Source organism: Melitaea cinxia, chromosome 17 (assembly GCF_905220565.1).
Source record: "Melitaea cinxia chromosome 17, ilMelCinx1.1, whole genome shotgun sequence".
Taxonomy (NCBI): Eukaryota; Metazoa; Arthropoda; class Insecta; order Lepidoptera; family Nymphalidae; genus Melitaea; species Melitaea cinxia.
Genome location: NC_059410.1, coordinates 9871316 through 9888525, shown reverse-complemented (window position 1 = coordinate 9888525; position 17210 = coordinate 9871316). Strand labels below are relative to the sequence as shown.

The 17210-nt window shown below is 30.8% G+C and overlaps 1 protein-coding gene across 1 annotated transcript in view; it reads right to left on the bottom strand.

The window, feature by feature from the left end:
* The window catches only part of LOC123661481 (membralin), a 108571-nt gene that overhangs the window by 82128 nt on the left and 9233 nt on the right, over positions 1-17210 (bottom strand). The window contains exon 6 of the mRNA XM_045596436.1: positions 10150-10207. Within this exon, the coding sequence (XP_045452392.1) occupies positions 10150-10207 (58 nt within the window). The remainder of the gene's footprint in view (positions 1-10149; positions 10208-17210) is intronic.

Genomic DNA, 17210 nt, shown 5'->3' with positions numbered 1-17210 from the left:
GCAACAGTTAGTGTATTATAAAACAAAGTCCCCAAAAGTGTATGTGATCGATTCGCTCAAAATCTACTGAACGAATTTTCAAGCGGTTTCACCATTGGAGAGAGGGCTCCACCATTGGCAAGAAGAAGGTTTAGGAAACGGCTAAGCCGATTTTGATGAGAGATTCACTGGAAGTTTGCCGGGAAAACTTTGTGACACACTAATTTCAACGCGGGCGAAGCCGCGGGCACAGCTAGCAGATATATATATATATATATATATATATATATATTATAAATAAATAAATAAATATCTTATATGTTATAAGATATTTATTTATTTATTATATACAATGTTTTAACAAAATACCTGTTAAAAAGGCTGTACACAAATTACTAAGGTGCCAGCAACTTAAACTCTCAATGCAGATTAATTCACAAGGGGGTTTTTCCATAAAATGAACAGAGTGAATCCCTCTTCAAGTAACGAAACTTTAAGACAAAACAGGGATGTCTCAAACGCAATTTTTACATTAAGCTAAGTATGACAACGTATTCAATATTTAAAGCTCCCACTCGTTACGCCTAACACATCGATTGATTTCATACTGATACACAAAAAAGTATTTTTTTTTTAATTCTCGGAAGTCCGCGTTGGCGCAGCGGTCATAGCACTGGCTGTTACGCTGGCGGTCGCGGGTTCGATTTCCGATCACGACAGACATTTGTATCGACCATATAGATGTTAGTCGTGGTCTGGGTGTTGTGTGTACATTGTGTGTGTTTCCGGACCCCCGAACACAGAAGAAAATCCTACTGGGAGATCCGTTGGGTGTGAAGCGTTTATTGGTAGTTTATTAATAAAAATATATATCGTATTAAACTCAGTGAGTAGCTAACCCTTAAAGATACTTGACGCTGAGAACAATATAGAGCAGGTAATTGGCATTAAAGGCAGCTCGAACGATTGTTAGCGCAAAGTGAAGTGGACTGCGAGCTGACGCCGCTCCTGGCCCTAATTAGACGAAGCCAAGCTGTTCAGTTCGTTATTTTACCTTGAAAAAAGATTGCCGTCGTTAAAATATTTATTTTTAATATCGTCCAACATAAAAAGATCGGGATCCTCACAAAAATATGTAATATTTATTTATTATAATTTGTGCTATTAAAAGTTATGATACATAAGTGTTCTCATATATTAATGATTGTGTTTATATGTGTTAAATATTTTATTCTGAAAATAGAGAGTATTTGAAGAGTAAAATACTTTAAAAAAACTGTTATTCTGAATGGTAATTATTATTATTTGATCTACAAATCTATTTATTATAACTGCACATCTATATAATGTTACGTAACCGCATACAAATAGCTAAAAAACTGACTTAGGCTATGTGCATCTACGACGCAACAGCGGAAAATTCGCAGGACCAGATCATAATCTAAGAACTCACAGAGCGATTTATTATCAAAGGTTTTACAAACAAAACATCTTTTTATCCTTAATGGAATGTAGATGTGAGTGTGTGTGTGTGTTTTTTTTTATGTGTGTCTAGACATTTAAACTGTCTTTTAAAAGTCATACATAACAGCGACGTGGTCCGTTTTACATCCGAATTTCGTTCCGGCGTCTGTGAGGCTATGATCTGGTAAAAATCCGATTCCGTACCGATTGGAACGCGCTGCCTACGCGCTCCCGTATTATTCACATCTTTACGTCACAAAAGGAAATATTTATAGACTTTCACATCATTATAATCAGATAAGTTTCACTTTGAACGCTTCCCAATACTTTAGGTAAGATTACGCCTTATTTGGAAACGAAATAATTTATCAAATTACATTTTCAATCATCTTAAAGGAGCGAAAAAATCCCAAATAAGACATTTATTACCCCGCCTTCACAATCGATAAAAAAAGAGCCCTTTTTAAAAAAAGAGCCCAAAAACTCAGGTATTTTTATATAACAAATTAAATACCGTCATAACAAACAGACTTGATTAAGGTTCAACTTTTAAAATTATTTTAAAATAAAGATGTAATATAGTAAATTTTAAGTCAACCTAATACAAGCTGTAAGAAAATATTACTATGTTTATATAATGTGATTATTTAGTTACTCAAGTAAACATACTTTTGAATATTTAGTTCTTGTGATACTTTTGTGGGTAACTCATCAAAGACTCTCAACAAGTCACACATTTACATACTTTATTCTAGTGGAATGCTTGTACAGAGATACACCGTTTGCATATTTCCAGTAGAATAGCAATGTACTTGGAGCAGACGAAGCATATGAAGCCTTGCAGGCAATCGGCAAACCAGCATTGGAAATTACCGATTGAAGACCTACATAAAATGTCCTATTAGTTCGCTCTTCCGAATTGATCGTGTATTTCAAGATACATTCTATATGTACGTATCGAGAGAGACAGAGGCAAAAAACTACATGGCGTTATTTACAAAAATTAGGAATATCTTCTATCTATACTAATATATAAAGAGGTAAAGTTTCTAACTTTGTTTGTAGGGGGTAATCTTCGCAAATACTGATCCGATAACGAAAATTCTTTCACTAACAGAAAGCTACACTATTCAGGAATGACATAGGCTACATTTCAATATGATTGAACAAAAAATTCAGTGAAAAATCTTATATGTATATAAAATTCTCGTGTCACAGTGTTAGTTACCATACTCCTCCAAAACGGCTGGACTGATTTTTATGAAATTTTGTGAGCATATCAGATGGGTCTGAGAATCGGTCATCTATTTTTCATGCAGCTAAGCTATAAAGGGGGGGGGGATAAAGGAGGTTAATAACATTTATGACAAAACAACGTTTGCGGGGCTACTGTAATAATTATAGCCCTTTAAATAAGAAATTACTAGTAAAATAGTAGTATAATTTCGTAATTACGTACAGTAACAACAAAACGCAACATGAAATAAGACATATTTATATTAATAAAAAACACAGTAAGGCAAAATTAATTAGTTAAAATAAAAGTTCATCGATATTTCGAAAACACGCCTCTTATAACTAGGTTAAGCAAATACGTTGTTAGATAGATAAAAAATCGACCGATTGACTTATGCACAATTAAATTAAACTTACATTTATTGTTTTCTAATGTTTACGCAAATTTTACTCATTTAATGAAACAACTTCATTAAACTTACATTTTCTAGGTCGGATAAAAATTACTTAACAAAATTCAACGATAAACAAAATTAAATAATTCAAATTCTTTACCGCACATTCAAGACAAACAAATAAGCATCGATTACGTATTAGAACATATTGAAAAAAATCATATGCGATATGAAAAACTCGTAAAAAAACGTTTCAAACATGTTCTTCTGTAAGTGTAACTTCCTGATGCAATGCCCATAAAATTTAATGAATGTACGGTACAATTAAGCCGCAGTTTGTCAACATGCGTGGTTAATTAACCAAAAGTCGGTCGCTTACCGCAGATTTGTGTTTATTTAATGCTTCACGGCTCGGAACTTCCCTTTACGTCGTTATTCTTATTGCTATTACATTTTCATAATAGAAAGGTCACTTTTATATCATATTTTTATTTAACATTTCAATATTTTTGTTACCATTAATTAAATAACTGTGAAATTTTACTTGTTCGTGGCCTAATTTGCATGATGGCCACAATAATTAATATACATAAAAACATTTAAAAATAATCTCACAAAATTATTAACCGAGTTTTCAAAGTAAGGCAAGTTTAAGCCCGTGAAGATATGTATTCAGAAATATCCATAGAAATTAAAAGACTCGTTAAGTTTTTGTGACTTCAAAATTTAACAGCTATCATTTATTAAACTGCCAAGTTTCACTAGAACTTTCATGCTTTCCACTTCCTAACAGTAATACAGTAAATGTTTTCAAATATTTCACTCCTCTTTCAACTCGATGCTAACCACTCTTAAAACATTATTTCCTAACACTTAAAAACTAATTTAAAACATAAAATTAAAATTTATTTAAGCAATTATTCAAATTTAGAATACTCAATATAATATTCAGTCTCACGTTCTTTAGCGTAATTTAAAACAAAATTATTGTAATTATTATCATTCTACATTTCTCTCCCAAATTAAGTAGTCTTAAATCTTTTAATTCATTAACAGAAGGAGAGATCTGGTCATTTCGATACGGACGTCGAAGAGGGTTATTTTTTTCTATTATCCATTAGCGAAAATGAAAACTAAATGATGTTTAGCTTCCGGGAAAAAAACATCGACGGTAAAATAATGGCAACCAGACGTTAGAAATCGTAAGATACCTTCTCAATTTCACGTTCTATTATCAAATAACAAGTTATTTTCTTTATTAATTATACAAATAGTGGGTATATTTATTAATGATCTGGAATGTTTTAGTGATAATTTATTATTTTGTTCTATTTATGAAAATGTAATATTATGTTTCAATACTTTTTTTTTCCTACAAAAGCACAGTATTATGTAAAATCGAGTTTATTTCTATAACTAGAAGTAAAAGACAAATAAATAAATAAAAATGTATTTTTGGTGTCTTCTGTTTTTACAATGATAAATAAATATTCCGTTTTTTTAATATCAATTATTATTTAGTAGTAAAAAAAGTAAATAAAGCACCTCAACTGTTTGCGATGGATTCAGCAAAACAAAATTAGTAATAATAAAGACTTTATTGCGTATTAAACAGACAATAAATTTAAAATGAGTAAGTAACGTGCGTCGAGTCTCGCGCTCAAAGTTCGACTCCGCGGGGGCCCGGAGGGGGGAAGAAGGACACGGTGGGGCGCGGTGAAGGCGGCGGCGGCGCAGGCCGGTCGCCGTGACGTCGTCGCGCTTGCTTGTGCGCGTACATCAACCTCTTGACTAAATTAACCCGTCGAGATCGCGAAGTTGATTCCGATATTTAATTATGCAAATTATGAAAAACCTTCTCTCGTAATAATACTTCGTCACTGCAAAAACGCTGAGTAAAGTACTGCATCCAATTTTATAACGAAATTTTATAAATATTTTATGAAAAGAATACGTTTTCAGGTATTTGAATCTTTCATGATACTTGATTATCACGAACAAAAAACAATCTTTTTTATTATCATAACTTTTCTAAGCTCTCTCTTTTCTAATCTTCTCTATTTATTTATTTTATTGGTCAACTAAACAAAATATACCTATAGGTATAATGCACTCACTACGCAGTCAGATGTCGCAGATTGACCCAATTATATAAAATGCAGCCTTAAAGCCCTATCTACCATTAAAAGTTTCTTCTCTATTACTTTAGATACAAAGCATCAAATAATTTGAATCTGAATTTAATTAGGTGAAACAATTAAAACGTATGCAGCGGCGATTTGTTTGTCACATTAAATTTGGTCCCTTTGTACGTGACGCGGTATTGTACAAATGATGCGTAAAACCATATTTTACGTAAATTAGTAAATGAAAATTATAATAATAGGGTATTCGATACGCAAACACATAATTATTGTTTATTTATGTATAAATCAATCAACTATTTAAATTCATACGACTTTTTCATAATTCTTTTAATCTTTAAATATTTATAAGCAATAGACCTCAATAACGTTAATAAAGGTTGTACTTTGGAACTTTGGAATTTTAACCAAGCCTTCGGGTGTTAAATAGTTTGAGCGACTTTATAGTTTTTAATTCATACATTATTTTATAAAACTAAAATATTAGTAAACTCATAGTGAACTGTTAACAAATACGTGAGAATAAAATTGCCTTATAAATCTTTACTAAGCAATATCTCAGCCGTATATATATATATATATATATATATATATATATATATTAAGATATTAACTGAGTGCAAGGAAATAACTTATACATTTATAAATTAAATGTGAAAACTTAAAAAAAATAGTTTTTATTTAAATGCGCTAAAAAAATAAAAAACTTTTCCTTCAAATTTTTACTATCAAAATTTTACGATATAAAACCAAATTATACGATATAAAAGTTTGTCAAGAGATTTAAGTACTCGTTCTTATTTAATTTGAAAATTTAGTAATTGTGTATGTTCGCAAACAAAAAAAAACCGACTTCAGTTACATCGACAAGTAATACAACGTAAGTTAGACGAAAAAAAATTAACAAACGCACTAGTCGTCACTACTTTTTCCGAGGGTTTCCCTCGATTTATCTGGGATTCCATCACATCAAGTCCCGGTTTTCTTATCATGGCACCACACTTGGGATATCTTCTTTCCAACAAAAAAGAATTATCAAAATCGGTTCATAAGCGACGAAGTTATACCCGAACATGCATAAAAAAATATATATATACGGTCGAATTGAGTAAACTTCTCCATTTTTGAAGTCGGTTAAAAAAATCAAAACCAATTGGATTAACTTATTTGATTCCCTTGTATCCCTATGACTTTCAAACTTTTGAGAATCATATTGATGTATCAGTTTAGCCTAATACAGTCCACTGCTGGACTTAAGCCTCCACAACTTCGTACCAAAAATGGAGTGAACTCATGTGTTTTGCCCATAGTCACCACGCTGGGCAGGCGGGTTGGTGACCACAGGGCTGGCTTTGTCGCACCGAAGACGCTGATATATTGATGTATATCTTAATGAAATCGATATCCTAAGTCAAACTATTTCAATTCTTATAAAATCTATTAAAAATTATCGAAAATAGTTAAAACTTTAATTAAGTAAATATTTACACTTCTAACTCTAAGATTTCTTAAGACCGTGTATTTCTTTAAGCATTCGAATAGTTTTATTGTATACCGTATTCGAACCTGTGGTTACGGAGACACAAAGTACAGAGGAATCAATGTAATCCTTCCCTTGCCGTACCCGGCGCTTGTGCACAATGGGTAATCCTCGCAACGTTAGAGAATTCACACACGTTGTTTCTGCAGAGCACCGGGTCAGCTGAGCTTTGACGATGTACGTATCCATTTCTATATTAATCTGGTCAGTGTAACAGTTGCATTTGTTATTCGATCATTTTTCAATATAAATAATTATGTTGTTTTAATACAAGAATTTTGTTGTTAAAATTTTCAATTCATAAATAAATACGTTGAAGTAATGAAATGTTAAATTTAAAATGTCTAATAAATCAATTCAAATTTTCTAATATGATTATCTAAATCATTGAAGATTACACATGTTACTATGGCATATAAATAACGATATTAATTCATACCACTACATCACAGGAATTAAAAAAAGATATTTACTACCTTATAGGCAATAATAACTATCAATATTAGATTTATAATTTTAATTGACATTTATATTTCGTTATAGTATATCCGAAGCAAAAAATATAATAATGTCATGAAAAGATATTTCTAAGAACAACGAAAAAAATATTTCTAAGGAAGATATTATCAATACTTAAAAAAAACTTATCTCTTAAAAAGAATAAGGCATCGAGGTTATTCGATATTCACGGCGCCATGATAAGAGAATATTCCACTTTTGAGTATATTTTTCAATAGCCTCAGCAGGGATAAGTCGTCATAGCGACCAACTGGATCCCATTGAACAGATCTACCCTCATCCGATATTGTGAGTTTATCCTACAAACTCGAGAGTTACAATCACCTTTGAATATTTAAGTCCACTAGTACTTATATACACAAAGATTGTTACATAGGTCTGTTTAGTGCTACAGTCACTAGGAATAGTTAGTTCCTATATCAGGAATTGTAGACTAAATTGAATAACAAAAGAAGAGAGTGCGTACAAAGGACTAATTAAAAGGTTGATGTAACATAGGGTAGTTTCGTATAACTTTGTAACTTTATGACGTCTGACACTTCAGTCCTCCCATGACCATGGTTGCTGTAAAGTATCCTGATACGCTTGATTTTGAAAAGTTAATAAACCGCGATAAAATGCACAAAAAATTTTTCGTTCATTACTAAACTTCAAAAAAGGAGGAGGTTACTTAATTCAACCATATATATATATATTATATGTATGTTCGAGGATAAGTAAATTCGTCGTTCATGAACCGATTTTGATAATTCTTTTTTTTGGTGAAAAGGAGATACCCCAAGGGTCTCTGATGATGGGATCCCAGGGAAATCGCGGGAAACCCTCGAAATATGTAGTGACGACTAGTGCGTTTGTTATTTTTTTTTCGTCTACTTACGTTGTATTACTTGTCGATGTAAATGAAATCATTTTTTTTTTTCGTTTGCGAGCAAACACAATTATAATGTTATTCTTTAGCCTGTAATATCACACTCTAATGCGGTTCGGCGGATATTTTCATTATAATGTACAAGGAAGAATTTAATAATTTTAAAATAAATAATTACATTTATTTGTCTATTTGAATTTAATCAACAATAAATACAGGTATAGTATAATTGATACTGAATTTTAGTCGATAATCATTGTTTTCAATTATGTTTTTAGGTGTGGCAAAAACCTATTGATATCCTCTCACCTTTATTATCCTACACCTAAACTAGACTAAACACTTATGCGTTTAACAACCAATCTATACAACACGTTTTTTAATCCATGAAAATTTAGCGCGTATAAATAAATTATTTTGCTTTATATTATTAAAATAGATACAAAGTTGGGGAGTCTTTTCACGTGCCTGCCATCGAAATAATACTTAGGAAAAGTACTAAATAAGAATATATATTTAGATACTTTTTTAAGAATTTCTTTAGATATAAACTCAAGTATACAAATAATCCCTGTTAAAATACAAAGAGACAGTAAAAATAGATGTTTTCGTCGTCAATTTCTTTGAACAGAAAAACGAATGCAAAACGAACATTCGGGAATCTATTTTAAGCCTGAATCGAACATTATATAATAATACTATTTATATTATTGAAAATTAATATTATTAGCAGTCGGAAATTTTGTATTGAGAAATGACTAACATATGACACATCACCATATGTTCGTAGATATTTCAAATATTAATGTTGTTTTTAGTAACAGGTAATCAATACAAGTTATAAAATTATTTATGAACTTAATAATGCAGTCGTTTTACTATAGTTCCACGTTGATATCTGTTACTTATAGTCTACATAGATTTTTTTTATCTTGACAAAATATAAAAGTACCTAATGGTAAAAAAATACTTTTGAAAAAAATTTACTGCTTTACTGAGCGACATAAAGATAATCATATCGATCGTTTTATTAACTGTGTATGAAAATATTCCAGATCTTTCAAATGCAAGCAAGCATTTCTATATATAATAAATAGTTAAAAATAATACATATTTTTAGCATTCTTTACACATATGGAACGTATTTAATCAGGGAATGAGGCATCAAATAATATTATATTAGTTATTTTAAAAGCGGATGTAACTAACGTGATCCGATGACACGTGAATCCGGGAAGGCGATAATGAGCTTAACAAGGGCGGCAAGCGAGCTTCCTCTGAAAAACTCTTGTTTTTATCGCCTTACGGCCTCGATAAACGAAGCAAATATTGTAAATATTTCCACTTACTGGGAAAATTCAAAGGTAATCCCGGCTTATATAAAAACAACCACCCGGAGCTCTATAATAGAGTAACAAGAAGACGTAATTGAGATTTTTCATTTTCTCGGCTCACAAAAAAATATATTGCGAGATTGAAGTTGAAAACAATCATCGAATCGAATCTCTTAGCCGAGTGGTTAGAAACAAACGGAAAAAAAAAACAAATTATTTGTAACCGGCTAATTGCCGGCGGATCAAAGCGGGGGAGCTAGGTAAATCCGACCTGTTATATTTTATATTTGAAAGGAAATGGGAGCGGGGTGGGACGGCCGCGGGCGTTATACGCAATTATTGTTATTACAAAGAGATTGTCGCTGAGCCGGCTCAGAACTTGAGTTTTTTACACAATTTATTCCAACAAATCATAATTGCAACGCTGTTGCGACTTAACTAGCTCCGTCTAAGTCAAATGGAAGCGACGTTTTATTTTTCAGTTGTTTATTAAAGTTAAAGAATCTACAGTAGCAGTGTGGCCTCAGTGTATATCGTCTATTGGACAATGGACTTTTGTCAAGCTCCATCTGTCCGTCTGTTATAATATTATTAAGCAGCATTTCTAAAGATACATTTTTCAAATTGTTTAGTTTATTCCTATTATTATGAAACGAATATTTCAACTTACCAATGAAAACGAATATTTGATGATGAGCATAGCGCAGCAGCATAGATATCGAAACAGTCTGTAACAATTGAAAGCATAATTAATGCGTAATTCAAAGTATTTTTTTATTAATAAATAAATTTGTTAAAATTTAATTGTTTTTAAATAAAATTGGTTGTTTTTATTTTTAATGAATCTAGTAATTATTTCCAGTATAAAGAAATAATTCCATCGCGTTGTTCCACTATTGATTGACCGAAATACATTTCTCAGAATATTTCCTAAAAAATTCAGATTTATACGATTTTTTTGTTTATCGCTGATGATGTAAGTTTAGTAATTTTCTTAAACAAAACTAACAAGCGTTTTTTCAGCTGTACGAGTCCAGATCTAAAACCCCGAACTTAAGTCTAATATCCTAAGCACAGAAGGCGTGGATATCTTCTGTTATTACATTACCAAGATTGGTTTCCTCCCTATGAATCATAATATAATATGTCATTTTATAGCCTCCACGCTTTCCGTTGCAATAAAAAAACGATTTATGAAAAATAAATATTTTTTTCAAATCGACTCAAGGACTAGAGTTTATCGGCTTTAAAAACAGATTACGTACAATGATTCCAATTAGGAACGTTTTATTAAATTATATTATTCTTACATTATTAAATACTTCCTGTGTATCCTATACAGGAAGTATTCGTGTAATTACTTCGAGTGTGCAGAGGAACAGGAAACATTAGAGGCCGATCGCACTCCCACTTAAATTGATTCAATCTGCACTAAGCGTTTCATTAATGAAATTCAATCGCGGCGAACCGCGCGGGGAGCAAATGATGTGGCGAAAAGATTGATAGCGGCACCGAGATATCCCCACCTGGAGTTGTATGTGAACACTACCGTTTCGGATACTCTTAGCTGTATTGTTAAATTATCATGAAATGTGTATCAAAGAAAATTTTCGTTGAATGTGAAAAGACCTAAGGCGTACTGAGCGTCTTATAAATATTGATGTTGTAAGATCGAAAAGAGAAATCGAAAGCTTTGTTGTTAAAATGAAACAATGAAAAAATAAAAAATAAAACCCTGTCAGAAAAAATTTTGTTTGTATTTGAAATGGTTGATTCCATTAGTGAAGAAGAAGAAATGGTTCATTATGTTCAGTATTGAGTCCTAACTGCCATAATCTTCTAGAACTAAATTCCTTCAAAGGCTAATTGATAATGACGAACTGACAATAGATTATAAGAGATAATTATAGTCAAAATTACTTTAGCGTGTGAAATATTAACATTATGAATGTTTTGACATGAATTATTCGGTAATAATTTGCACGTACAATCAAGCCTTTCTGTCTCTGAAAATCTGAATCGTAAGTTAAAAGATCTGACTTAACAAAAATTTTCGTAAGGTAAATTATATGAATTTTACTTTAAGGGCTTCTTTATTTTATTTTTTTTAAATTTAGACTTTAGTTGTTTCGTAACATTTTTCTTCCGTAAATATTTTCATCATTTCCATTTTAATTAAATTTACTCCATACTCCAAGCATGTAACCCAAAATCCCTGCACGAAATATGTACATTTTTAGCTAAATGTTCATCGAGTATCGCTGGAAAAAAATTACCTGTATCGGATATCCGAAACTTTCTCTGTCATGGAAATCAAATTGTCGAGGAAAAAATTGCATCGGGCGTCGGAGCGTCACCGCATCCTTCCAACGGACCGTGCGTAACACGTTCACGGGCGACTACCAAGCGTAGTTTTTACAGCCGCCGTAAAGTGAACCATCGATCCGGCCGTTAATATTAAAAGGTAGTGCCGTTAATATATGGCACCATACCGCCCCCACTAGATCGATCAATCACTGTATCGCCTCTTGTTTTTATACAAGTTTCGGCTGCACTAGTGAGGCTTCGTTCCGAACTGTTCATTGTATTATTAGGAGTCCGTGTACTCTGAGAGAAATACACAAAGCCAAAATTTATACAATACGTTCCTATTTAGCTAACGATTTCAGGACATTCGAAATAATTTAGCAAAGTTAAAACTCTGACACAAATTGGCATTGTTCCTTTGTTACTACTATTTGAACAACTAAAGCGCTACTAGTACTGCGAATAAATAACAATTAACAACCTACCTACGTTTAATAACGTACGCCCGCTGTAGGGCTTTCTTTTACATAAATATGCAACGTATTTCGTCGAAACCAATACAATTGAAATTTCCGTCAGTTATGAGCGATAGCTAGTAATAAATGGTATTTTGGGGGTAGCTGCATTCCATAATTTACTTTGTCCTTTGACAGGCTCACATGAAACCGGAGATATGTTAGGCAATACGCGTGCCGTTTGACAATTGATTAATACAATTTCTCTGCGAGTTGACGTCGCTATATGAGATTAGTCTAGCAGCGTTTATTCTCCTACTGTTGTGTAACAGTAATACAAGCAAAGGGCTCGATGAGCTTTATTAAAGCCGTTTAAAATTTAAATCTTATGTGACAGAAGTATATTTATTTTGGCTTTAAAGTATAAGAAACGCTAGAATTAACTTTAAGCTTCATCTCTAAATTACCGCAACGACATATAAAACCTCCTTTTAAAATTAAAGGTGCAAAGTCAAATTTAGGCCAGTTTTCCCCACTTTACCGTCCTCTTCGGAGTTACACAAAATGAGATTAAGATACAGGAGTTACAATATTCACAATTTGGAAGACTCTAATAGTAATGTTATAGACATTTTCTCGAACTACCCTCAACTGTTTAAAGTTAGTGACTGAGCTTATTGGTGTCTGAGGTTTAAGAAATTAAAACGTTTTCTCTTTTATGTATTATTCCTAATATTATATTATTATTTTTATTGTGATTCTCATTATAAAATTAAATTACATTTTATTTTCATAACTTTAACTTATTACGTATTATATTGTATCAGTTTTGGCTCTTATTGTATCAATTTTGTATTGTTGAATTGATTAATTAAATTTGGTTATTCTATTTTATTATTATATTTATTGTAATATAAATTTCTTTGATTTCATTGTATCAAATTATATTGTATTAATTTTAATCTTAGTTTTTTTTTTCATGGCGTTGATTTTAATGTTGAATTTATTCATAATTTTATAATTAATTGTTTTGTTATTAATCTTTAGTATTTTTTTTTTTATTTTGTAGTATTAATTTTAATTCTATTGTATAATTGATTGTTTTATTATTAATCTTTAGTATTTTTTTTAATTTTGTAGTATTTTTTTTAATTCTATTGTATAATTATTAATTTTATTAATTAATTTAAATTGGATTACTTTATTCTTAAATTTATTGTAATAATTTAATTTTCGTTGATTTAATTCTATATGTTTTTGTAATGAGATACTCTTATGTAAGCTGTATGTACCTATAATTGAGGTAACACTCAATTATTTGTACCCTGTGCTGATGATTATGGTGAATTTGTTAGTGTCTACCTTGTTGGCGCATTATAATAAATAAATAAATAAAAAAGAAATAAATAAGCTTTTCATAATAAAAACTAAGGTAGTCTTCAAAGTATAATATATACAGTACATTGAAATCACTATTAACCAAAATAAATATAAATAAATAAATTATATAAACCTTAAGATATCTATGCAAAAACATTTATATTAGATATATATAGATACCTATCCTAGTTTTTAAACTGGATTTTCAATTATAATTATAGCTAGCGTTATTTAGGAAACAACGAAGCAATAAAAAAGTTATTCAAAAAGCAATTTAACATATTTTCGTTAAACCCGAACGAAATGTCCGCAAAGTCTCTATAAGGAGTTTTGTTAAACACACATAAGACGTGCGCACGGCATAAAGGTGGAATTTGGAACCGTAATAAAGTTTGAAAGGGCTGTAAAAGTGCAATAACTGTAACTCGGGGAGAGAGTCCTGATTTTAGTGGCGACCGAAGGGCCGCGCCTCGCTTTAACTATTAATTGATCTATAATGCCACCGGCTATAACTCTTATGGTATATGGCGCCATATTTCATTATTCGTAGAGAAACTGCAGCATATTTACCTAAATCAATATAAAACCATCTGTGTTTTTTTTTTTGTCGTCAATTAACGTGTCTTGTACACGCGGCCATCGAGTTCTAAAAACAAGACGCCATCTTGACATTTCGTCTACTAGCCTCACGGGAACGAAATGTCTATTTTGACAGGTTTTTCGGTAAGATTGAAATTAGTGGTAATTATTTACTATAGTAAATAAAGTCATCATTGTAATTATATAAACAGTAAAATGATCATACAACATTATGATGTTCGTTTGATTTTGTAAACATTTGCAGAATTGAAATGTAACAGAATTATAAGTAAGGTTGTTGAGTGACATACTAAGAGAAAACACAAGAAGAAAATAGAAAAAAGCTAAAAAGAGAAGATACGACCGACAATAGCTCATGAGATCCGAATCCTAGTGCTGAATCTGGAAGTAGGTAATACTAGCTCGTCCGACGATATAGCAACGATAAATACTGAACTATTATATAAAAGATGAAGAATGGGTAGTGATTAGTGTGTGAATTGTGGGATCACGGTGATTGTGATGGTTATTCACTTGGTGTGTATGTTTGTGACTACGGCAAGAATAGCAACTAAGAATATTTATCTGACTGATTTCTTAGTGCTTTTTCAGTATTATTGGCTACTTTCTTTAAAACAAATTGATTATCTAGACTCTAGAGAGCTAAAACTGTTAAACAAACATTAGACATTTTTTTTTTTTATTATTATTTATAAATTTTGATCCACGGGCTCAAAATACCCGTGCCTTTGTTTATCATGCATGCATTATAATACTACAGGCGATTTTTCTACTTATTATACTACAGATCGACAGTCCTGTGACTGCCTAGTAAAACTAGGACGTGGTCCGACGCTGACGGTTTTTTTTTTTTTTTTCTTACTAAATACTGTTTATGCAGAAGTATACACATAATTGCTTTTTAATTTCTAACATTATTATTTTTCTTATCTATATTTACACTTATTTGCCTAGTTATCATATATGTACACTTATTTCCTAGTTACCATATATGTACACTTATGTTCTACTTACAATGTACACTTAACCTATGTTACTGTTAGTAAGGTTTTTTTTTTTCTTATATATATTTATATATATTATTTTTTATATAGTTATTATTTGTTTATCTATGTATAAGTTATCTATTTCTGTTATTTACTTAAATTTCACTACATAATTATTTATTTATCTATTTATTTATTTTATTTTATAGGTACATCCACAAAATACATATGGAACATTATATATAATTCACTATTACATTATTATCTAATATGTATCTCATCACGGGGTACACAACATTCCACAATATATTAATGCCGTGTAGCAAGTATAATTAAAATTACTTCGCATAAAAAATTAAAAGTAAAGATACTACCTGTTAATAATAAAATTCATTTAAAAAGGTCATCAATCAAATTTATATAAAGTGTAAAGTTGAGATAATATTAATAATCAAACTTAGCTTAACTAAAATTGAAATAAATATATCAACATGCAAAATAACTGCTATTTGTAACTATTTGATAAACCAAAAGGATATAAGAATTTATATATCTATATATAACATTAGAGATTAATTAATTTCTAAGAAAAAATGATACCGATTTCCAAAGAGTATTCCAAATTATATTTCACCTTACTTTTGGACTTAACCCTTGTTTTGGAGTTTTATTATAAGCATTTTGAGAAACTTTCTCTTTTTGTGTTCGTTTTGATTGTTTGTATTAAAGTTTATTAACTTTTTTTTATAATTTGGTGCATTTTTATTGAGTTATCTCGTTTCTCTTTCAGTTTAATTCCAAAAAACACACCAATATTCCAAATATGCTACAGTTCCTTTACATTCGCAAAGATTTCTAGATAACAAAAAGAATTCACAATTTTAGAATTGGTACATAAGCTATTCGTTTAAATGGCACCGCAAACATACATCGATGTTTATTTATTATATATTACGAGCCCCGATGCAAAATATGTAGTTCGTCTAGTGTGAAATTTTCTCTGTGAGATTTTCTAACTTCATTATTTTTGTATATCTATATAAAATATTAAGCTGTTCTACTATCGCATGTCGCATTACTTATGCCATTTTTTAATTATGAACCAATAAACTTATATATTTTAGCTTTTTAAATATATACATATCCTGTTTTAATTTCGAAGAAGTTATAAGCAAAATAGTTCGTCTATCGGTGATTATTCCTTCTTTGTACAATTTTGTTGCATAATTTAAATTTGTAAAAGTAATTCTGTGTCATTTGTCAAGTGAGACGTATAAATTCTTAAAATTTCAGTTTTATTTCATTAGTTTTCAAATAACAATGGGTCGTGGCAAATCCGTGTGTGAAGAGCTTCAAAAGCGAATAGTTTGTGAGGTCGATGCTGGCAAATCAAGTTACTAAATATCTAAAAACTTGATACTTCCCAGGTCTACACTACAGTCCAATCTATCATTCAGCACTATAAAAAGACCTCCTACTGAATCTGCACCTCACTATTTCTCTCGCGTAATTTCTGATCCCGGGGGTATATCAGGATGAAAAGCAACCTATTTCTTAAAGAGCATATTTTCTCGTTGGAACATATATCACGACATCTATTAACGAGCGGGAGAACTAACAGGTTTCAAAATTTTGGTTAACTTCAGTCATTTAGTACATACACTCTTAGTGATGACGCTACTTGACGCAAGATGGCAGTTTTATGAAATAAACGCTGAGAAAAGTGCTACAACAAAATTTTATATCGATTTTCTGCTTTAGGTTGTAGAATAAGATTTGACGAAACTGGATAGATGTAAGGAGCAAAATTAGAAAAGGGAAAATTTTATTTTTATCTTCATAATAAAATTACTATCTTTTTACACATCCCAACATAATTTTATTATATTTATGTATATTTTTATTACTCTTTATGTGTTGCGCAGTATCACCGTGAAGAAAAACATAACTTAAGACTGAAGTAGTTTTTCCCTGAAGTAGGAACCCATGACAAGCATCAGCTA